We start from the raw sequence: 22394 nt of genomic DNA on the forward strand, positions 1-22394 counted from the left end.
GGTCAATTCCTTTTCCTCCTCAGATCGTTGCCATTGTGTTTTCTCTTTGTTAAATCTGCTCACTCTGCCCTTCCCACGGAGCACATGGCCAGTGCTGGCCGAGTCATGGCAAACCCCTTCCTTTTTTTTTTCCTTTATCCCTTTGTCTCTCCATTTTATTTTATTTCCCGGCTCCTGTGTCCCCCTGTCACAGACTTACAGCTGGGGATAAGTGCGTGACAAAGGGCCTGAAATCTGCCTAGGGATATTGGATAGAGACATGGTGCTGCTACTTAAGGGATCCAAGCAGGGGTGCTGTCTGGACAGAGAGGGTGCATCAGTGATTGAATGAGTGCTTTTGCAGCTCGAGTACTGTGTGTGTGCCTGCACTGGTGACCCTCTTCCTCCAGAGAAGGCCAAGGTAAGCTGCAGCAGTGCTCACTGACACCAGCTTGGCCAAGGACAGGAGCAGTGACAGGGATAAAGCTGATGTTTCAGCAGAAAAGGGGAGCTGTGCGTGGGGTACAACTCCTGCTTCTCCCCACTGCCAGGACAGGAGAGCCTCAGATCCACCCAAAGGAGCTGCACAGAGGCTGCAGCCCTTTAAATGCGAACAAGCTTCGTGGATGGCAAAGGCCAAGGGCTGTGACACAGCAGTGATGCATTTGTGCTGACCAGGGTGTCAGTGGGAAGAAAGTGCTGGGGCTATGGGAGTAGGTATGGGGCAATGGCCCTCCCTTGTTTACAGGGGGGTCTCGTGATCCATTGGGTTCCATTTCTCCCTCAGAAGAGGAGAAGCTGCCTCCCACTCTCCTTACCTCATGTCCATGCTCAGCACTCAGAGGAGCTGCTGTCCAAAAGACCAGAAAGCACAAAGATCCAGCTCTGCTCACAGGGCCATCAGCCCTGGTGATGGGTGAAGTACAGAGACAGAGACAGCGAGCCTTTGAGTTTCTGTTGAAGTTAAGTTAAATTAAGCTGTAAATAAAGGAACTGTTAATCTGTTTTTTCTGTTTCTCTGTTCTGCTTGCTGATTTGTTTGTTTTATGATTACATCTGCATGCGCTTCCTGCTGCTTAGCCTGTTTTCCCTCCTGTTCTGCTGTCCCTTGACTTTTTTTAGTTGGTAACCCTTAGGCTTACTGTTCCTTGCTCTGTGCAACCTCCAAGTTCAAAAGATCACTATGTCAAAGGGGGCAAAAGACCAAAACTCACAGGCTGAATGTCAGCATTGTCAAAAGAGGACAGGCTGGGGCACACTGGAAAGCTACTATGCGCCCTAGAAAATAATAAGCAGCTCTGGGAGTGCTCTCTGGTCCCCCAGTGTATATACTTGGTGAACCTGGGATCCCTGCTTGGTCTGTAGGGAGCACTCTGGGGGTTCAAGGCACTCTTCTAGGGTGCCAAAGGTTACACTTAAGAGCTTCTAGGATGCCCCTAAACTCATTGGATGTGTCCAGGAATCTCTTAGGGTGCCTCAAATATACTGAGGGTCCTTGGGAGTCCTCTCACTTATAGTGGGAAGCCTCTGGAGTGCCCTAGGCCACACAGAGTGAAGTTCTCCAGCGTGCCATCGTATGCAGTGGGTGTGTCATCTGAAATTTGGGAATAATTAACTCATTAACTCCAAAGTGATGTTAATGACTAAGCATTTTTTATTTGTTATGTCAGATGCACAAAGGGATATCTCCACCCTAACTGTGCATACCTTGAGCAAAAGACCTTCAGCTAATAAACATAACTTGTATTACATATGCAAAAGTTTTCCCAGTCAGTATATCCATATTCATTGTTCCTCCCAAAATCATTAACAGAGGGTCCCATCTTGCACATGCTCAGTGATTTCAAGTGAGCTCTCACAGGGTGCTGTCTTCTAAGGAGGCCCAAAGCTCTGTCTCCATGTGCAGCACTCATCAGAGCACCAGCTCTGCTCTCCAGCTGTGGGACAAATGCTCCCACCCCCTCACCAGCAATGATCACAACCTTGGTGAGTGCCCACAGCACTTCGGTGCTTTCACCATAAGCAAAGGGAGTGGTCACCTCTTTGATCCAATTTTTAAGAAATCAACACAAGGGTCACCCAATAGGGTAATATGAAGTAAAATAACAGAGAAATTAAGATGACTTCTGCATCCAGCTTGGATCACTCCCTCACTCAGGCACACCACCATCAGTTCAAGGAGATGCTGCCTCTGGGCTGCCTACAGCTTAGAGACCAGGAGGGTTTGGGCTTCCAAACACTTAGCAAGCATTTGGATGAGCCAGCTTCCTGCTGGGGAACCCCCTGCATCACTGCTGCCTCCTCTGGTACCGGACCCGCAGATGCTTCAGAGCTCATTAGCATGGACTTCCTTCCTCCCCTCAGCAGCTGCTCCTGCACTCACCTTCATTCCTACTCAGATACCGGCCGCTTCCAGCACCAGCTGACCTGCAAGACACAGAAAGGAAAGGTGGGAGTCATGCAAACGCACAAGCCCAAGGCTGCGTCACCACCACGTATGGCAGCCTCGGGAAGTCAGCTGCAACTACAGCCTTTGTCAGAATGGAGACAGGCACCGTCAATTCAGTGTGACCTCTGAACTCATTGCCACCATCAGAAATAGGCACTGAAATCACTCACTTCACTGCAGCTGGTTACCTCCAAATTCTTTTGCTTTTGGGAAAATGCGGACACAGAATTGAAGGACACCAGAAAAGTGACATTTACTTCCCCATAGGTGGTTAAGCTTGGAAGCAGGACTTGAGCAAGGAAAGCTTCTCAGCTCCTTATAAGGCACAAAGCAGTGGGATAATTTCCCATACCTGCAGAAATCCTGACCTCTGCCACAGGTGGGTGAGTGACACAAAAGCTGTGTCCTTGGTTCCCAGCCTTACCTTCTCATGCCATTCATCTCGCACTGCAGCTCCTGCTCTGAATAGTCTTCTTATGTTCCCACGTGAAAGGTAGAAAATGAAGACACAGCCCTTGCCACCAAGGTCAGCTCTGCAGCACGTTACCTGAGGAGCACTAGGCAACTCAAGCAAAGTGAGCAGAGCAAGGAAGATTGTTTCATGTTGCACTTCTTCTCCTGGCTCAGAAATTAATTTTCCTACCTAGTAAATGTGAAAAAAATAATAATAATTTAAAAAAGAAATCAAAAGCCTGACATAAAGGAGACATGATTGTTACTATGGGATTCTGGAGGGCGAGGGATTTGCCCTCTCTATGAAGAAGCTGACTGCAAAGGACTAAGAACAGCCATGATCATACTGAGAACTTGTGGGTAAAATTCGGGACTGAACCAATAATGGGCTTCTGGAGGTGAGGGTCTGCTCCAGGCCGCCTGGTCAAGGGAGCCTGTTGATGGGCCCTGCTTACTGCAGCTACCAGAAGCACCGCGTTCACTGACTCTCAACTTGATGGGGGATTCCAGTCAGGCTGGGAAATCAGCATGGCTGGCTGCAAGCTGTCTGAGAGCCTGCTGGAGTGCACTGAGAATAACTTTGTGGGCCAAGCATTAAGCACACCAAGCAGAAGGGAAGCATTACTGGACATGATGCACAGCAGGGGTTAGGACTGGAGGTGGTCAGGGCTGTAGTGACCATGCCCTCCGAGAGTTCCTCATCTCAAAGAATGCGGACCTGGCAAAAAGCAAAGTCAGGACCCAGAGCTTCAGGAGAGTCAGCTGCTGTTCAAAGAATTCTTGGATGAGAGACACTGGAAAACTGCTTTTAGGGGCAAAGGGTTAAAACATCCCATTGTGTGCACCTGTGTGCAACCCAGCTCCTCAGCACACCCCTGTGCAAGCACACATTTGTGCCACTGCGTCCATGCACTATCCATGTGCTCACACACACTCATGCAACCACATCCCTTTTTGCAGCCCTTGGTGCAGCCCTTTCCTGTGAAGGAAATCAAGGATGGGGGGTACCATCAAACACTGTGGTGCATGCCTTCGTAAGAAAAACAGACCCAGAGCTTGTGGGTTGTTTCTGCTTTGGTAGCATTCATGTGCTGTAGCTGAGCAAAAGGTTGTGCTGCTTGAATCTTCTTCTGCAAGAGCCGCCTACCAGTAAATGTCTGCAGAGATAGAGGATGTGACAGAAAGCATTTGTCTCCACGACAGTGTAGTTACACTTGGTCGAGAGAGTGAGAGAGGCAGGCAGCACTGCCTGATGTTGGTCAGGGTGAGTTCCTCCTGCCGCAGCGCGATGATGGCAGGGCTGGAGATGATCTGCAGGGACAGCTCACAGGTGGGAGCCAGGAATGGACACGGTGGGAGGACAGAGGTGTCAGGGAGCAGCCACGGCGTTGAAGAGCATCCAAAAAGCAATAAAAAAAAGCACTGAAAAGCATCACAAAGCCACAGCCAGGAGGCTTGCAGTTTTCATGAGCAGTATCCAGGATGCTAGAGACTATTTGCTGCCATAAAAAATGGTAGCAGAGCTCTCACTGCAGGCATCCCAAAGTCAGGCAAAATGTGAACACATCCAGAGCTCTGCTGCACGCACCCCACAGCCAGAGCGTTGCAAGCTGAGCTGCCTTGCTGTTTCTTGCACTCTTCCCAGTCCCTGTGAATGAAGACTTGGAATGCAGCCAAAGTGTTGACTGAGCACGAGCGTGCCTTTATTCAATGGGACAAAGGAGGGCGTGAGAGGTCCAGGCTTTAAGATGGGACTCATCCTCTGTTGTTAAGGAGGGAGTGGCTCAGAGCTCCTGCTGTTACTTGGAGCCTGGGCCTGGTGGCCTGATTCTATGCCCCCCTCCAAGGGGCTCGTCATCTCCTCTGTGTCGCTGACCTGAGCCTGCATGGTGCTGCTGCTGTCGGGGCATTCAGGCTGTGCTTGGGCTGGGCTGCACTGCAGAAGCACTGGGTCCAGGCTGGTGCCTGTGGTGTCTGGCAGGCTCAGGTCAGCAGCTTCAGCAGGGATGGGATGAATGAGGGCTTGAACTTCGATGACGTTCTTCTCTTGATCACTGCTGTCATATGGAAGGCTTTCACTGGAACTGCAGCATCCTGTGCTTCCCATGAGTTCTCCATTGATGGAAGCGCAGGATGCATCATCGTCACATGCCCTGAGTCTTCGGGGTACATGAGGGCTGGAGTCACCTAGGAAGGAGTAGATGCACAGCGGTTAGTGTCGAACGTTCGCAAGATGAATCATGGAAGAGGTTCTTGACATTTGGCTATGTATGGGTGGTGGGCAGAAGCAAATAGGCTTCTAACAACAGTGTCACTGTCTTGAAAGTGATCCTCGTGCAGGATCCTCCTCGTGAAGGAGGTACAAGCCCACTGAAAGCATGAATTCTAGCTGTGTTGCTCACAAGCAGTGTTTTGAAAGCTGGATTTGCACTCTTACCTGCCAGGACCACGACTTCTGCTTCTGATGGCTCCCTGGCACTGCGCTGCAGTTGGTGTTCGGCCACAGGTGATGGTCTTTGCAGGCAGAGGCAGGAACACCAACTGCCGCAGCGCGATGACTCCATCCTCTTTCTGGGAGAACTTGCTCTGGAGAGAGAAAACAGAGCATGCTGTCAGTCGTGGTGTAGGGTGAAGGAAGAGCTGCTCCGAGCCCTTGACAACAGTTGCCCGTTCCTGGCACTGCCTGCTTTCTGCTGAAACACAGCTTAGAAACGCGCTCTGTTTCAAACAGCAGAGGACGCTTCCATTCCTACAGCTCCGCCCTCAAGTCCTGCTGGCTACATTTCTCTCAACCATGTCAAGCAAGATGTGGAGCATGTGAGCAAAGGCTCCACAGCAGGACAGGACAGGAGCTGGCAGGCTCATATATATATATAATGGACAAAAATTAAACCAATAAAACCCAACCGACCAATGATGATAGGGGCTGGAAAGGGAAGTCCTCTTTACCTTTTAGATGGAAAATCAATTACTGTGTGGAAGTTCCCCTGTACAACTGCGGGGGCTTCCTCCTCTTCTATCTCGCTGCTCTGTGTCACAGTGGGAGAGCTGCTCTGGCCGTTTCTCTCAGCCTGTGCCTCCTGCACGGTGAGCAGCTTCGTGGCAGGAGGAGACACCCACACAGACTTTAGCCCGGCCAGAGAACTGTGCCCTGCAAGGGAAAACCACAGGTAAGAGGGAGGATCAGACAGCAGCAGCACAGCCATCCCAGTTCTGCATTTCTCTCAGACTTGCTTATCCGAGACACTGGAAGACGAGGAGCTCAAACTAACCATGTGCTTAGAGGTATGCTCGTGGCAAAGGACACAGCCACAATTAAGAGCAGCTCAATGTATCAAAATAGGCAAACGAAAACCCTATTAAAACTAGTGGGCAGGGAACTCAGAAAGGTTCGCTGCCACACTTCAATCATGCATCACCTGCTGGCAAAACATCTTAACAGCAGTGACAGTTTTCTCCATGTAAGGTTTGGGTTTGGACACACTAAGGACATAGCAACAGGGTGCCATATTCTAATCTAAGCCCAGAAGCCTGTTGTCTCCTCGACAGTTAGAGCATTTTCAGAGGTCTTAGAGAAGGCCTGGATTGGATCAAGATGTCAGATCAAGATCAAGCTAATGGAGGAAGATGCTCACCCTCTCCCACGGCTGGTGTGGATTTGGAGCAGAAGATGACGTCTGTGTGGCTTATGATGAACTCAACAACAGCCGACTGCGTCTGCAGCTCCATACAGGCAACTTCTCCGCTGGCGCAGGCTGACTGGCTCTGCTGGGATCTGAAGAAAAGGCAGATCTTACAAGTCATTTCCCCAAGATCATTTCCCCAAGTATGAATTTTTGCAGAGAAAAACTGTCAAACTGGGCTCTGGAGACTTCCGCAGTGGGCCATCAGCAATGCCACTGACAAAATTCTCAAGGAAGTTCAAGGACACAATAGACCCATCTAAACATGAGAGCAGAAACTGTCATCTAGAAATTGTGCCCCTGGGGTTGGGAGAGAGCAGAAGTAAGCATGGCGTTGAAACGGAAAAAGAAGTTTACCTTAAAAGGTTTGGAGCCCACACTATCGCTAAATTCTTAGCGTCCATGTTGGTGACGGAGCTGTTCCTGGCTAGAGACGCCAAGTGTCTCATCAGGTATTCCAGCGTCCTGGAAAACAAGAGAGGCAGATGTTCAGCACCAAAAAGCAAGCAGTGCTGCAGTGCACAAAACAAACCTCACTTCATGCTAGTGGTTGTCATTGCTACTGTCCCTGAATATGAAGTAGATAAAACGTTTCCAATGGCACCACGCTGCAGTACCAAGCCCTGCAAAGCACAGCCGCAGCCATTGGCTGCACCAATCGTACCCCCGTGCCAAGGAACTGACCCAATCCATTGACCCAATGCAGCCTTCAGCCGCTTCAGCGTGCACAGGCATGATGTTGCAGGTGTGAGGCAACACCTGGAATCGCATCATTGCCCTCTGAAAGGCAGCAGGGCTGAGCTCAGCAGACCGAGCACAGCACTGACCTGTAGTGAGGAGCGGGCAGCTGCTGGATGGCTTCCTGCATTCTGTGCATCCGCTCCTCCTCTGTGGCAGCACAAACAGCGTCCTGGAAAAAGGCAGGAAGGGATTCAGACACCAGTCAGGCTGGAGAGCTGCCACAGGTTTGGGAACCATGGGGACAGCGCGCTGGTGGTCAGCACCGAGGCAGACTCGATGCCTTCCAAGAGGCATCAGGGGAACACAGTGGCACACAGCCTGTGTCATTGAGGTCAAGCAGTGCAAGCTCTGGGGGCTTTACTGCCTGATTGCACAGCACAGCTCCTCGCAGCAGGCATTCCTCTCCAAGTCCACTTTGCTATTAACCCCATTCTACCAATAGCTGGGGAACAGCAAAGGAAAGGGAATTCTCACAAGCATTGTGAATAGCTTAAATAAGCACCTCCTGGCACCACCACAAGTGGCATCAGTGAGAGGCAGGATGTGGCAAAGGCATGCCTCATGGGGCTAACAGAAAGAAGACCTCAGAACTGGGGCACTGCTGCAACCACCAGCCAGGACGCCCAGGGAACAGGTATGTGTCATTTCCAAGACATTGCCCTGAGCTTACCGAGAACTTGTCATACAGTTGGTCGGTCAGGAGAGGGTTCGGGAGCTCCCTGAAGTACAACTTGCACAGGGAGCTCACGCTGTGAAGTTCTCGGACGCTTAGCTCGGGAACCTGCTCCGTATCGAATTCATGGCTGCAGAGAAGGACACAGAATTGGGCAGAGGGCTTTGAGAAAGAGGAAAACAAGTCCAAAGACACACATACAGTCAAGAAAAGGAAGAGGTTCCTCTGAACGCCTGCAGCATGGCACGGGCCCCTACTGACAGCTGTGTCAGTTGCAGCACTCTTACCGTAGTTGCTGGATCCTGGATGCCACGCCGGACAGGCGGTATATCCCCCGCACCACACCATGTTCCTCAATGAATTGAGCGCAGCTCAGGAGGACCTGGGGGACTACAGAACAAGAGCCAGCGGTTAGCTCAGCTTCTTACTTAAGTCCTGGTTCAGGCCGTGCTCTTCTCACATCCCATCCTCTAAGCCCAGCCGGGCTACCGCTTGCTTCCTCCTTACAGGAGAAGGCTGGCAGAGACAGCTGTGAGGATAGTGCACAGAGACGCGTTCTTGGCTTTCCAGAAATGCCACGACCTATCAACAGCCTGGAGAAAGTAATTCTGGCAAAGCCACAGACACTGCAAGTCCCATCACAGCTCCCTGGGGAATGGAAGAATCCAATCTCACATCCAGAAGAGCTAGGGAAAGGATGCAGGATGCTCTCTGTGGCTAGAAGCCTTCCTACGTTTTCAGGCTGAAACAATTTCTGGATATGATCTCCCTTTCAACTTTAGATGCCCAACGGAGAAAGATCTCAGGAATGGGTTGTTCCTTACCATCACGGCCAGAGCGGAGAAGGTGCTCCCCCAGGTCACAGCCAAACACCCCTTCCTTCGTTGGCTCCGGCTCCGTTGCTCTCCTGGGGCGGGCCTTCACCAAGGAACGAAGGAAGGTACTGAGCTTGCCCCGTTTCTTCAGCACTGCACAACAAAACAAAGAAACCAGTTCATTTCAGGCTTGGATCGGTTGGACGAGGCCGATCATAACACATTCGACCGAGCACGTAACAACAGGAAGAACATTCCGAACAAGGACACGCAAGAACGGTTTTCCCCATCCCTGCAACTGCCCAAGGCCAGGTCAGAAGGGGCCCCATACAGCCTGCTCTCATCTCCAGCTAAATGCACAGGCTGGCGACCCAGACTGAGGCAGGGGCCTTGGAGCCTGAGGATCCTTTAGGCCCCTTCCAATCCCAAGCCATTCAAGGAGGATTCTGTGACTTCCCCATGCCCAAGAATAAACACAGTGAGATTGGGCCAGATCTCTGCGTGTTCCGCTTAATGCAGTCCTCTTGCTAAGCTTGCTCATCTCGGGCATTAACAAAACCCCTGAAAGCCAAGCTGTGTCCCCATTTTATTAATCCGCATTGTCAAATGTAAAACACGTACCTGGCTTTGGCAAGGAATTGACGAGGGACTCGGGAACTTTTCCGCTGATGAGTTCCACGCACTCACCAGGGAAAAACCCGACCTGGAACAAGAACAAAAAGACAGGTGGGCATTAGCCCAAGCTCAGCACCAAAGGGAAGGTCCTCTGACACCGACACAGGGCAACTGCTTGCGTCTAGAAGCCGTCCTGTGCAGGCAGAGCAGCTCCAGTCTGAGATTCCTGACTCTACTCAAGTTGTGCTCTCTAGTCGGAAACGTGTGCCTACCTCAAAGCCACGCTTGCCTCTCCACCAGGGGCTCAGCTCCTTTGGTGGCATAGCAACTATGCACACCAAGTCTCCAACCTGCAAGAGATTGAAACATCAATCCCAGCTTCAGCACAGCTGGCAGGAAAGCACAGCTCAAATAACTGCCTGATTCTTTGCTGCAGAATATCCTCAAGCTTGACAGCAAGGGAGACATTTTGAAGGAGTCTTGAGAGTATTCGAAAGGCGTTCACACCCTATACTACTCTCCCGTGCATGACAACAAGGAACGCCTGGAACTGCTTACCTCCAGGGAGAGCTCATCCGGCCCCTGGGCGACGTGGCTCTTAATAACATGGGCTGCCGCAATCGCCGGAACGTTAAGAGATGACACCGCACGCTCCAGCTGCGGCTTCCGCATGTTATCAGCCTGCAAAACAGAGCACAAGCCTTGGTCAGGAGCTGAGGACAAACCAGGAGGATTTCAAGGTGAGGAGCACATCTGCAGAGAAAGCTGCAGCAAATGCGTTCCATCCTTGTCGGGAGCACTTCAGAAGGAGCTGCACATCTCATCACAGTTGTTTCTCTTCCTGGCGTGCATTGCCAGGCCATGCAAAGATGCATCTCTCTCTACCCAGACTAATCAGCAGTGGCACTGGTGCAGACAGGTGGCCAGGCCCTTTTTGGCCCATTCTTTCCTGCAGGAGAGTACATGTGCAGCTCCCTCTGCTGGCTCAACACAGGGAACAAAGACCAGCCAGGGCTTCATACTGTACCTCCGTCGCCGCCACCTCAGGCTCGCGGCTGATCCCACTGCACGCGACACCCATCACAGCAAGTGTGAAGAGCTGGAACAGAGCAGAAACACTTCTGTTTTCTCTGTTCACACAGCACAGTATGGGGACACTTCTTCAGAACTACCCTCGCATGCCCTGCGGCAAAACCATGAAGGGGGACAAAACATGGCACGTACCTGGCAGTGAGATCACCTCAAGCTACCTGCAGCAGTTCCTTGTCGCTTTGCTCAGATGTAATGAGAGCAAAAGCTGCACCGAGGCAGTGGGCGGATGGTGAAGAGAGGAGAGAGAAAGAGCAGGTCAGCGAGCAGGGCTAAGACAGCCATGGAATAACGCACACAGCACAACCGTCCCATCCCCTTGCTGCAAGACATGCTGAGTCTCAGGCTACGTGATGCCTGTCCTCCCAGCAACTTTACGATGCTTCCACAACTAAGTAAAGACGACGACGGAAGAAGCACCGAACGGGTGCCACCTTTACGGATACCCCCTTTGGAACGTGTGTACCGGGGGAAAATTACGTCTGATGGTCAAGAGTAAGCAATACGGTGCTGTGAGCTCCGACAGCCAGGAGTTCTCAACACCTCACTGCCCACCCGTCCATCCCACGTTGGCTCAGCTTACCTACAAGATGCTGCGCACGATGGTGTGAAGAAAAAGGCACTAAAGCCACTAAAGGCACTAAAGGCACAAGAGCAACAAACCAACCAACTACTCCGACCACTAGCTCACCCACAAAGGAGCACAGAACGCACCGCTCCTCCCCTCATTCCAGACGCTTATGACATCACCAAGGGCCAACAGCCTGGTCCACCATGACCCCCCACAAGGCGGGGAGGCAAGACCAAGTGGTCACGTCTGATTCCAACACAACACCACAACATTCCAGAACTCAGTGTGGGCTTGGAATTCTATCCTGGTGTGGCAGCGCAATGGGAGGTGTTAGGGCACAGCTGAAGAACTGACAGACACCGGACGTTTCCAAAGGAGGGTGCCAGATTAACTCTCAGCAGTCTCTTGCAGGGCTCTTTGGGATGCTTCAATCCCATTTTCACTGCCTAGGTCATTTCTAGAAAGTCCAGCCGACAAATGCTCACTTTGTCTGGGGAACGCCTCTATGCATCATGAATGAAAAATAAAATAAAATGGGCACGTGACCTTGTGACCTCTCTGCTCTTGTTGTCAGCCAGACACCTAAGATGAGCATTACGTGTTCGTGCTCCTGAATGAAGATTCACCCAAGTCTGTGTTCCACTCTGCTCCATCTCTGGGTCTAAAAGAAACACAGACAGAGATGATTACAAGATCCTTTGCACATATGAAAGCCCAGGGTGCACACTAATTCTCTTTAGCAAGAAATACTACTTGAGAATTCACAGAATCCACACATAAACTTACTTTCTCTTTAACCCTTTTCCTTTGTACATGATTCCACTATTTATACCCTCAATTAATGATTCATACTGCACATGATGTTATGATGTAGAATATTGACAGCAACAGCACAAAACCATGACAGAATCCACAGACAGTTTTTTGAGAGGTAGTATGAAAGATGAACAGAAAGGAAATAGATTCATTCAAATAACCTACTTAATCCTCTCCCCATCAAAAAGGAAGCCTTCTGGGCACTGTTACAAGCTGCTCCTAGAACAACTTGCACCACAAACTGCGGTACATACATCTTCTTCCCACAGCACCCTCCCCTCTCTGGTTAGTGTCAGATTCACTCAGGTTAAAATACGTGGATCAGAACAGCCATTCAGTTCTGCTGAGGCGGGATCCCACTGCCGGGATGTCCCCCAGTCCCATTTCCTGCTTTTCCCAGCACGGGTGGTGAAGGGAACAGCAACTGACATCACCTACCCAGACTTCTGCAGGGCCTTCCATTCAGTCTCACATCACAGCGAGAAGCAGGAGAGCTCTCGTTGCACAAAGCTCGGGGCTGCAGAAATCAAGGCTGCCTCTAAGGTGGTGCTTCAAACAACATGTGTAATTGGACACGAGACATGAAAGACAGGGCTGCAAGCGCAACATCAGCGCTTCCTGCAGAGCACATCGCACAGCTGTAGGCACACTGCAGAAGACTCACACAGCACCTGAGAGGTAACAGCTCAGGAAGGAAAACCTTACCCTGTGAACACAGCCACAAGCTACTCTCTTCTTCGTGGCCTTCGTTCACACTGAGCATTTCCCTCAAGAGTGCTGCTCAAGGTGATGCTGTCTCCAGCTGTTGGCCACTTGCACTGCTGGACGCTGCACCCACAGCTCATTCTGCTTGAAGTAAAGCCTGCTGGCTTCACTCCAAAGCACAGGCACAGGCCACAGCCTGATCCACCTGCTTTGTCTGAAAAGCTTCTAAAGCTGCTCTCGTTGGATCCCTTCTGCTGCTCGTTCTCTCTGGGCAGGAAGCTCTACTCTCACAGCAACAGCCAAGAGCTGGAAGGCTGGAAACGCCTCCAATCCCCACGGATGATTCTGTCTACAAACACAACAGCTGCCTGCTCTTCAGCAGGGGGATGCTCACCCAGCAAAGCGCTCACCCAGCAGATACCTTTTCCATACTCTCAGAGCTGTCATAACAGTGTGCAGCCCTTGGCACTGCATTTCCAATCAAGGTAAACATAGATCTAAGCTACTCCTTCTGTGTTAATACTTAGATTCCCAGTTGCAGTTGGAGCTCGAGAGCTCAACACAACAGATATGACACGAGGTGCAACTGGAAGACGTGTCTCCAAGCCAACAAAAGCCAACTCACCAACCAAGAGCCAGGTCTTGCTAATTCAACTGATCAGAGCATGTGGGAGGGGGCCGGACATCAGACCACAAGTGTCCATTTCCACTGCAGCTCCATCTAGAGAAGAGCACCAATCAGCAGGTGAGAATGAATTCATTCACAGGCTGCACAATGAGTCAGTTCTTTACACAAAAATACCCCACACTGATCCCCACAAAAAAGGGAACGGCAGGAGCTAATACGGACCAAAGAGGTTCTTGTTCCTACGCCTCATCCTCTCACCCCAAGTCCTGGGTGATGCCCACAGGCTTCAAGTCAGGTCTCAAATCCATTGGACTCCTGTCTCTGGATTTGCCCTGGTCTGGCCCAAGCCCCGGTCCTACCATAGGATTGTAGAATTACTCAGGTTGGAAAAGACCTTGAAGATGATCAAGTCCAACCGCAGCCTAACCAGTACCCTAACTCTAAAAGCCCTACACTAAATCATATCCCTGAGTACCACATCCAAATGGCTCTTAAATACAACCAGGGATGGCGATTCAACCACCTCCCTTGGGAGCCTATTCCAGTCACCAATGCCGAGTACAGAGGCAGGATGACTTCCCTAGTCCTGCTCACCACACCATTCCTGATACAAGCCAGGATTCCATTGGCCCTCTTGGCCACCTGGGCACACTGCTGGCTCATATTCAGCCGAGTGTCCATCAGCACACCAAGGTCTCTTTTCTTCTGGGAGCTTTCCAGCCACACCTCCCCAAGCCTGTAGGGTTGCCTGGGGTTGTTGTGACCAAAATGCAGGACCCGACACTTGGCCCTCATGAAACTCATGCCGTTAGCATGAGTTAACCAGATAGACCCTGGGATGCAGACTGCTCTCCAAAGCCCAACTGGACACCAGCACACAAGAAGTTGATCAGATCCATCCCCAAGCAAGCACCAAGCCTCCCCAGGAAACTCTTTGCCATCAGCTCCGTCATCGCCTTTCCTTTCCTCCACACCTCAATCCCAAAGTAGTTCCCACATCTGCCAGCACGTGTTACCTCCCACCTTCTCATCGCACAGTGCTTCAACAGCACCAAATTTGCTTCTGGGGCCCTCCTTCACCTCACTGTGCTAACACTCAACTGTCATTATGATTAAACCACATTCTTTCTTTCCTCCTCAAAATAAAATGATTCTCAGACTAGAGGAATAGAAGGCTGAATCTGAGACACCCCCAGTCTGCAAAATAATCTGCTGCTTGGAAGCAAAGCGCTGTGCCAAGGAGTGCAGCTGCAAGCCGCAGGAGAAAAGTCACCATGCTGCCCTTCTCCTTTAGAACAGAAGGAAACACCACAGAAAGACAGAGCAGGCTTCACAAGCTCAAAATCCAGCACATCAAGCTGGCAAGAGATGATTCTGAACTGCCCTCGTTTACACTCATCTCCACAGTGGGGTCCGTCGTGGAGAGCTGAGAAGGAACTTACTGGCAGAGGCAGGGCCCTTCCCTGCAGCACTCCTTCTGTTAGTTCAGATTTAACTTACACAGAAATCCTAGCAGACGTTCTCACTGAGAACTGCACCTAAAATTCTTCCTTCCAGAGGAAAACAGGCCCAACACGCGGTTGTATACAATGCTTTCATCAAAACGAAGCAGAGATGGCACAGCAGGACAGACCTACTCAGAGTGCATGTTAGAAGCCATTCAAGAACCTAGTCGTTCTTGCTGCAGGTCCCCCGACTTCTGTTAAAAGCTGAACTGTCTCCAGAGCACCTGTTTCCATCAGCTGCCACCATCTAAAACAGCCAGCCTTCCTGCGGTCACCTGGCCCAAACATCCCTTTTGCTCTACGCTTGATTCCTGCAAGAGATCACAGTAAGGGATCACAGTGCTGGCACAGCTGAAACATAAAGGGTGTGCGAGTTCCCTGTTAGCACTCAGTGTGAACAAATCTACCAATGAGCAACACCGTGAATCCTCACTCACCTCAGCAGAGGTCAGCCCGCACCCCAGCCTTCCGCCTATCCACGTGCACATGCACACATGTGCAATGCTCTGCCCCTTCTACACACCCTCATGCACGCAACGCATCTTGTACCCTCCTTAGCATTCACAAACGTGCAAAACATCCCTGGGAACACATATGTGCCAACAAATACCACAAAACATCCCTTTGTCTCCACCTGTGTGCAACCCAACTCCTCACACACCCCTGTGCAAACACACAATTGTGCCACCGCATCCACGCACTATCCGTGTGCTCACACACACTCATGCAACCACATCCCTTGGTGCAGCCCTGTGCGCACACACACAGCCACATGTGCAGCCCCTTCCTTTCACTCCCAAAGTGCACACACACACCGGTACCACAATGTCCTTGCGCAGCTCCAACACTCTGCACACCCCTGTGCACGCACATATACGTGCAGGCTCGTCCTTACACACATACCCACTGACCTACACACACCTGAGCAACCCCACTGATTTGTACACTCATGGACACAAATGTGTGTGCAACACCATTGGTGCACAAATACACACAAACACACAAACTCATGGAACCCCACTGCTTTGTGCAATGCTGTGCACACTCACGTGTGTCATGCACTGATTTCCCAGCCAGTCCTTGTGGGGCCTCTTACTTAGGACGGGAGTGCAGGGGAGCAGCCAGAAGCTGTCTGCATTCCCTGCTGTCTGCTGGGCAGTTTTTCTGGAGATGCTTGGGTTGCTTTGCTTTTCCTTGGGAGGTGGGAATGAGCTTTGGGTTGGAGGCACATCCCGTGCCAGAGCATCCCAATGGCATGCGTGGGATCAGCAGGTCTGTCAGAGAAGTGGGTGAGGTTGCACACCAAGCTGCAGCAGAGGAAGGGGAGGAGGTTCCAGCACAGCTCTGCACCATTCTCTGCCACACTGGGCAGCTTGTTCCTGGCTCAGCAGTGCCATCAGACAAGAAGCAGGGAAGGAAATCAAGGATGGTGGGTACCATCAAACGCTGTCGGTGCATGCCTTCGTAAGAAAAACAGACCCAGAGCTTGTGGGTTGTTTCTGCTTTGGTAGCATTCATGTGCTGTAGCTGAGCAAAAGGTTGTGCTGCTTGAATCTTCTTCTGCAAGAGCCGCCTACCAGTAAATGTCTGCAGAGATAGAGGATGTGACAGAAAGCATTTGTCTCCACGACAGTGTAGTTACACTTGGTCGAGAGAGTGAGAGAGGCAGGCAGCACTGCCTGATGTTGGTCAGGGTGAGTTCCTCCTGCCGCAGCGCGATGATGGCAGGGCTGGAGATGATCTGCAGGGACAGCTCACAGGTGGGAGCCAGGAATGGACACGGTGGGAGGACAGAGGTGTCAGGGAGCAGCCACGGCGTTGAAGAGCATCCAAAAAGCAATAAAAAAAAGCACTGAAAAGCATCACAAAGCCACAGCCAGGAGGCTTGCAGTTTTCATGAGCAGTATCCAGGATGCTAGAGACTATTTGCTGCCATAAAAAATGGTAGCAGAGCTCTCACTGCAGGCATCCCAAAGTCAGGCAAAATGTGAACACATCCAGAGCTCTGCTGCACGCACCCCACAGCCAGAGCGTTGCAAGCTGAGCTGCCTTGCTGTTTCTTGCACTCTTCCCAGTCCCTGTGAATGAAGACTTGGAATGCAGCCAAAGTGTTGACTGAGCACGAGCGTGCCTTTATTCAATGGGACAAAGGAGGGCGTGAGAGGTCCAGGCTTTAAGATGGGACTCATCCTCTGTTGTTAAGGAGGGAGTGGCTCAGAGCTCCTGCTGTTACTTGGAGCCTGGGCCTGGTGGCCTGATTCTATGCCCCCCTCCAAGGGGCTCGTCATCTCCTCTGTGTCGCTGACCTGAGCCTGCATGGTGCTGCTGCTGTCGGGGCATTCAGGCTGTGCTTGGGCTGGGCTGCACTGCAGAAGCACTGGGTCCAGGCTGGTGCCTGTGGTGTCTGGCAGGCTCAGGTCAGCAGCTTCAGCAGGGATGGGATGAATGAGGGCTTGAACTTCGATGACGTTCTTCTCTTGATCACTGCTGTCATATGGAAGGCTTTCACTGGAACTGCAGCATCCTGTGCTTCCCATGAGTTCTCCATTGATGGAAGCGCAGGATGCATCATCGTCACATGCCCTGAGTCTTCGGGGTACATGAGGGCTGGAGTCACCTAGGAAGGAGTAGATGCACAGCGGTTAGTGTCGAACGTTCGCAAGATGAATCATGGAAGAGGTTCTTGACATTTGGCTATGTATGGGTGGTGGGCAGAAGCAAATAGGCTTCTAACAACAGTGTCACTGTCTTGAAAGTGATCCTCGTGCAGGATCCTCCTCGTGAAGGAGGTACAAGCCCACTGAAAGCATGAATTCTAGCTGTGTTGCTCACAAGCAGTGTTTTGAAAGCTGGATTTGCACTCTTACCTGCCAGGACCACGACTTCTGCTTCTGATGGCTCCTTGGCAGTGCGCTGCAGTTGGTGTTCGGCCACAGGTGATGGTCTTTGCAGGCAGAGGCAGGAACACCAACTGCCGCAGCGCGATGACTCCATCCTCTTTCTGGGAGAACTTGCTCTGGAGAGAGAAAACAGAGCATGCTGTCAGTCGTGGTGTAGGGTGAAGGAAGAGCTGCTCCGAGCCCTTGACAACAGTTGCCCGTTCCTGGCACTGCCTGCTTTCTGCTGAAACACAGCTTAGAAACGCGCTCTGTTTCAAACAGCAGAGGACGCTTCCATTCCTACAGCTCCGCCCTCAAGTCCTGCTGGCTACATTTCTCTCAACCATGTCAAGCAAGATGTGGAGCATGTGAGCAAAGGCTCCACAGCAGGACAGGACAGGAGCTGGCAGGCTCATATATATATATAATGGACAAAAATTAAACCAATAAAACCCAACCGACCAATGATGATAGGGGCTGGAAAGGGAAGTCCTCTTTACCCTTTAGATGGAAAATCAATTACTGTGTGGAAGTTCCCCTGTACAACTGCGGGGGCTTCCTCCTCTTCTATCTCGGTGCTCTGTGTCACAGTGGGAGAGCTGCTCTGGCCGTTTCTCTCAGCCTGTGCCTCCTGCACGGTGAGCAGCTTCGTGGCAGGAGGAGACACCCACACAGACTTTAGCCCGGCCAGAGAACTGTGCCCTGCAAGGGAAAACCACAGGTAAGAGGGAGGATCAGACAGCAGCAGCACAGCCATCCCAGTTCTGCATTTCTCTCAGACTTGCTTATCCGAGACACTGGAAGACGAGGAGCTCAAACTAACCATGTGCTTAGAGGTATGCTCGTGGCAAAGGACACAGCCACAATTAAGAGCAGCTCAATGTATCAAAATAGGCAAACGAAAACCCTATTAAAACTAGTGGGCAGGGAACTCAGAAAGGTTCGCTGCCACACTTCAATCATGCATCACCTGCTGGCAAAACATCTTAACAGCAGTGACAGTTTTCTCCATGTAAGGTTTGGGTTTGGACACACTAAGGACATAGCAACAGGGTGCCATATTCTAATCTAAGCCCAGAAGCCTGTTGTCTCCTCGACAGTTAGAGCATTTTCAGAGGTCTTAGAGAAGGCCTGGATTGGATCAAGATGTCAGATCAAGATCAAGCTAATGGAGGAAGATGCTCACCCTCTCCCACGGCTGGTGTGGATTTGGAGCAGAAGATGACGTCTGTGTGGCTTATGATGAACTCAACAACAGCCGACTGCGTCTGCAGCTCCATACAGGCAACTTCTCCGCTGGCGCAGGCTGACTGGCTCTGCTGGGATCTGAAGAAAAGGCAGATCTTACAAGTCATTTCCCCAAGATCATTTCCCCAAGTATGAATTTTTGCAGAGAAAAACTGTCAAACTGGGCTCTGGAGACTTCCGCAGTGGGCCATCAGCAATGCCACTGACAAAATTCTCAAGGAAGTTCAAGGACACAATAGACCCATCTAAACATGAGAGCAGAAACTGTCATCTAGAAATTGTGCCCCTGGGGTTGGGAGAGAGCAGAAGTAAGCATGGCGTTGAAACGGAAAAAGAAGTTTACCTTAAAAGGTTTGGAGCCCACACTATCGCTAAATTCTTAGCGTCCATGTTGGTGACGGAGCTGTTCCTGGCTAGAGACGCCAAGTGTCTCATCAGGTATTCCAGCGTCCTGGAAAACAAGAGAGGCAGATGTTCAGCACCAAAAAGCAAGCGGTGCTGCAGTGCACAAAACAAACCTCACTTCATGCTAGTGGTTGTCATTGCTACTGTCCCTGAATATGAAGTAGATAAAACGTTTCCAATGGCACCACGCTGCAGTACCAAGCCCTGCAAAGCACAGCCGCAGCCATTGGCTGCACCAATCGTACCCCCGTGCCAAGGAACTGACCCAATCCATTGACCCAATGCAGCCTTCAGCCGCTTCAGCGTGCACAGGCATGATGTTGCAGGTGTGAGGCAACACCTGGAATCGCATCATTGCCCTCTGAAAGGCAGCAGGGCTGAGCTCAGCAGACCGAGCGCAGCACTGACCTGTAGTGAGGAGCGGGCAGCTGCTGGATGGCTTCCTGCATTCTGTGCATCCGCTCCTCCTCTGTGGCAGCACAAACAGCGTCCTGGAAAAAGGCAGGAAGGGATTCAGACACCAGTCAGGCTGGAGAGCTGCCACAGGTTTGGGAACCATGGGGACAGCGCGCTGGTGGTCAGCACCGAGGCAGACTCGATGCCTTCCAAGAGGCATCAGGGGAACACAGTGGCACACAGCCTGTGTCGTTGAGGTCAAGCAGTGCAAGCTCTGGGGGCTTTACTGCCTGATTGCACAGCACAGCTCCTCGCAGCAGGCATTCCTCTCCAAGTCCACTTTGCTATTAACCCCATTCTACCAATAGCTGGGGAACAGCAAAGGAAAGGGAATTCTCACAAGCATTGTGAATAGCTTAAATAAGCACCTCCTGGCACCACCACAAGTGGCATCAGTGAGAGGCAGGATGTGGCAAAGGCATGCCTCATGGGGCTAACAGAAAGAAGACCTCAGAACTGGGGCACTGCTGCAACCACCAGCCAGGACGCCCAGGGAACAGGTATGTGTCATTTCCAAGACATTGCCCTGAGCTTACCGAGAACTTGTCATACAGTTGGTCGGTCAGGAGAGGGTTCGGGAGCTCCCTGAAGTACAACTTGCACAGGGAGCTCACGCTGTGAAGTTCTCGGACGCTTAGCTCGGGAACCTGCTCCGTATCGAATTCATGGCTGCAGAGAAGGACACAGAATTGGGCAGAGGGCTTTGAGAAAGAGGAAAACAAGTCCAAAGACACACATACAGTCAAGAAAAGGAAGAGGTTCCTCTGAACGCCTGCAGCATGGCACGGGCCCCTACTGACAGCTGTGTCAGTTGCAGCACTCTTACCGTAGTTGCTGGATCCTGGATGCCACGCCGGACAGGCGGTATATCCCCCGCACCACACCATGTTCCTCAATGAATTGAGCGCAGCTCAGGAGGACCTGGGGGACTACAGAACAAGAGCCAGCGGTTAGCTCAGCTTCTTACTTAAGTCCTGGTTCAGGCCGTGCTCTTCTCACATCCCATCCTCTAAGCCCAGCCGGGCTACCGCTTGCTTCCTCCTTACAGGAGAAGGCTGGCAGAGACAGCTGTGAGGATAGTGCACAGAGACGCGTTCTTGGCTTTCCAGAAATGCCACGACCTATCAACAGCCTGGAGAAAGTAATTCTGGCAAAGCCACAGACACTGCAAGTCCCATCACAGCTCCCTGGGGAATGGAAGAATCCAATCTCACATCCAGAAGAGCTAGGGAAAGGATGCAGGATGCTCTCTGTGGCTAGAAGCCTTCCTACGTTTTCAGGCTGAAACAATTTCTGGATATGATCTCCCTTTCAACTTTAGATGCCCAACGGAGAAAGATCTCAGGAATGGGTTGTTCCTTACCATCACGGCCAGAGCGGAGAAGGTGCTCCCCCAGGTCACAGCCAAACACCCCTTCCTTCGTTGGCTCCGGCTCCGTTGCTCTCCTGGGGCGGGCCTTCACCAAGGAACGAAGGAAGGTACTGAGCTTGCCCCGTTTCTTCAGCACTGCACAACAAAACAAAGAAACCAGTTCATTTCAGGCTTGGATCGGTTGGACGAGGCCGATCATAACACATTCGACCGAGCACGTAACAACAGGAAGAACATTCCGAACAAGGACACGCAAGAACGGTTTTCCCCATCCCTGCAACTGCCCAAGGCCAGGTCAGAAGGGGCCCCATACAGCCTGCTCTCATCTCCAGCTAAATGCACAGGCTGGCGACCCAGACTGAGGCAGGGGCCTTGGAGCCTGAGGATCCTTTAGGCCCCTTCCAATCCCAAGCCATTCAAGGAGGATTCTGTGACTTCCCCATGCCCAAGAATAAACACAGTGAGATTGGGCCAGATCTCTGCATGTTCCGCTTAATGCAGTCCTCTTGCTAAGCTTGCTCATCTCGGGCATTAACAAAACCCCTGAAAGCCAAGCTGTGTCCCCATTTTATTAATCCGCATTGTCAAATGTAAAACACGTACCTGGCTTTGGCAAGGAATTGACAAGGGACTCAGGAACTTTTCCGCTGATGAGTTCCACGCACTCACCAGGGAAAAACCCGACCTGGAACAAGAACAAAAAGACAGGTGGGCATTAGCCCAAGCTCAGCACCAAAGGGAAGGTCCTCTGACACCGACACAGGGCAACTGCTTGCGTCTAGAAGCCGTCCTGTGCAGGCAGAGCAGCTCCAGTCTGAGATTCCTGACTCTACTCAAGTTGTGCTCTCTAGTCGGAAACGTGTGCCTACCTCAAAGCCACGCTTGCCTCTCCACCAGGGGCTCAGCTCCTTTGGTGGCATAGCAACTATGCACACCAAGTCTCCAACCTGCAAGAGATTGAAACATCAATCCCAGCTTCAGCACAGCTGGCAGGAAAGCACAGCTCAAATAACTGCCTGATTCTTTGCTGCAGAATATCCTCAAGCTTGACAGCAAGGGAGACATTTTGAAGGAGTCTTGAGAGTATTCGAAAGGCGTTCACACCCTATACTACTCTCCCGTGCATGACAACAAGGAACGCCTGGAACTGCTTACCTCCAGGGAGAGCTCATCCGGCCCCTGGGCGACGTGGCTCTTAATAACATGGGCTGCCGCAATCGCCGGAACGTTAAGAGATGACACCGCACGCTCCAGCTGCGGCTTCCGCATGTTATCAGCCTGCAAAACAGAGCACAAGCCTTGGTCAGGAGCT

The 22394-nt window shown here is 51.5% G+C and overlaps 3 protein-coding genes and 1 long non-coding RNA gene across 4 annotated transcripts; all 4 read right to left on the reverse strand.

Annotated features, from left to right (window-relative positions):
* Window positions 1–797: 797 nt before the first annotated feature.
* Window positions 798–2948, reverse strand: LOC146762925 (uncharacterized). The gene is made up of 3 exons (XR_014942301.1): window positions 2853–2948; window positions 2363–2406; window positions 798–933 (listed from the first exon to the last, which is right to left on the reverse strand). It is a non-coding gene; the product is annotated as an uncharacterized LOC146762925 (long non-coding RNA).
* Window positions 2949–4575: 1627 nt separating this feature from the next.
* On the reverse strand, window positions 4576–6087 carry LOC146762926 (rho GTPase-activating protein 32-like). Its single transcript, XM_085542327.1, has 3 exons — window positions 5831–6087; window positions 5319–5467; window positions 4576–5068 (listed from the first exon to the last, which is right to left on the reverse strand). The coding sequence occupies exons 1-3, from the start codon at window positions 6085–6087 to the stop codon at window positions 4650–4652; spliced, it is 825 nt and encodes a 274-aa protein (XP_085398453.1). The 3' UTR covers window positions 4576–4649.
* A 758-nt stretch (window positions 6088–6845) lies between these two features.
* On the reverse strand, window positions 6846–10080 carry LOC146762927 (rho GTPase-activating protein 32-like). The gene is made up of 8 exons (XM_085542393.1): window positions 10015–10080; window positions 9415–9496; window positions 8803–8946; window positions 8266–8368; window positions 7976–8108; window positions 7392–7474; window positions 6922–7029; window positions 6846–6864 (listed from the first exon to the last, which is right to left on the reverse strand). The coding sequence occupies exons 1-8, from the start codon at window positions 10078–10080 to the stop codon at window positions 6846–6848; spliced, it is 738 nt and encodes a 245-aa protein (XP_085398519.1).
* A 4940-nt stretch (window positions 10081–15020) lies between these two features.
* On the reverse strand, window positions 15021–22351 carry LOC146762928 (rho GTPase-activating protein 32-like). Its single transcript, XM_085542466.1, has 11 exons — window positions 22286–22351; window positions 21686–21767; window positions 21074–21217; window positions 20537–20639; window positions 20247–20379; window positions 19663–19745; window positions 19193–19300; window positions 18279–18303; window positions 18125–18181; window positions 17590–17738; window positions 15021–15033 (listed from the first exon to the last, which is right to left on the reverse strand). The coding sequence occupies exons 1-11, from the start codon at window positions 22349–22351 to the stop codon at window positions 15021–15023; spliced, it is 963 nt and encodes a 320-aa protein (XP_085398592.1).
* Window positions 22352–22394: the final 43 nt, after the last annotated feature.

This window comes from Coturnix japonica, chromosome 1 (assembly GCF_054131305.1).
Source record: "Coturnix japonica strain WE chromosome 1, WE-NBRP24, whole genome shotgun sequence".
Classification (NCBI taxonomy): domain Eukaryota; kingdom Metazoa; phylum Chordata; class Aves; order Galliformes; family Phasianidae; genus Coturnix; species Coturnix japonica.

Excerpts from the sequence above, each read along its gene's own strand:
- LOC146762926 (XM_085542327.1), bottom strand. The coding sequence starts at position 6,087 with ATGGCTGTGCTGCTGCTGTCTGATCCTCCCTCTTACCTGTGGTTTTCC. Across the intron at positions 5,468-5,830 it reads ATTGATTTTCCATCTAAAAG|AGCAAGTTCTCCCAGAAAGA; the intron begins GTAAAGAGGACT and ends TTCTCTCTCCAG. Across the intron at positions 5,069-5,318 it reads AGAAGTCGTGGTCCTGGCAG|GTGACTCCAGCCCTCATGTA; the intron begins GTAAGAGTGCAA and ends ACTCCTTCCTAG.
- LOC146762927 (XM_085542393.1), bottom strand. The coding sequence starts at position 10,080 with ATGCGGAAGCCGCAGCTGGAGCGTGCGGTGTCATCTCTTAACGTTCCG. Across the intron at positions 8,947-9,414 it reads CAATTCCTTGCCAAAGCCAG|TGCTGAAGAAACGGGGCAAG; the intron begins GTACGTGTTTTA and ends TTTGTTGTGCAG. Across the intron at positions 7,030-7,391 it reads CTGCCCGCTCCTCACTACAG|GACGCTGGAATACCTGATGA; the intron begins GTCAGTGCTGTG and ends CTTGTTTTCCAG.
- LOC146762928 (XM_085542466.1), bottom strand. The coding sequence starts at position 22,351 with ATGCGGAAGCCGCAGCTGGAGCGTGCGGTGTCATCTCTTAACGTTCCG. Across the intron at positions 20,380-20,536 it reads TCCAGGATCCAGCAACTACG|CCATGAATTCGATACGGAGC; the intron begins GTAAGAGTGCTG and ends CCTTCTCTGCAG. Across the intron at positions 19,746-20,246 it reads AACTGTATGACAAGTTCTCG|GACGCTGTTTGTGCTGCCAC; the intron begins GTAAGCTCAGGG and ends GCCTTTTTCCAG.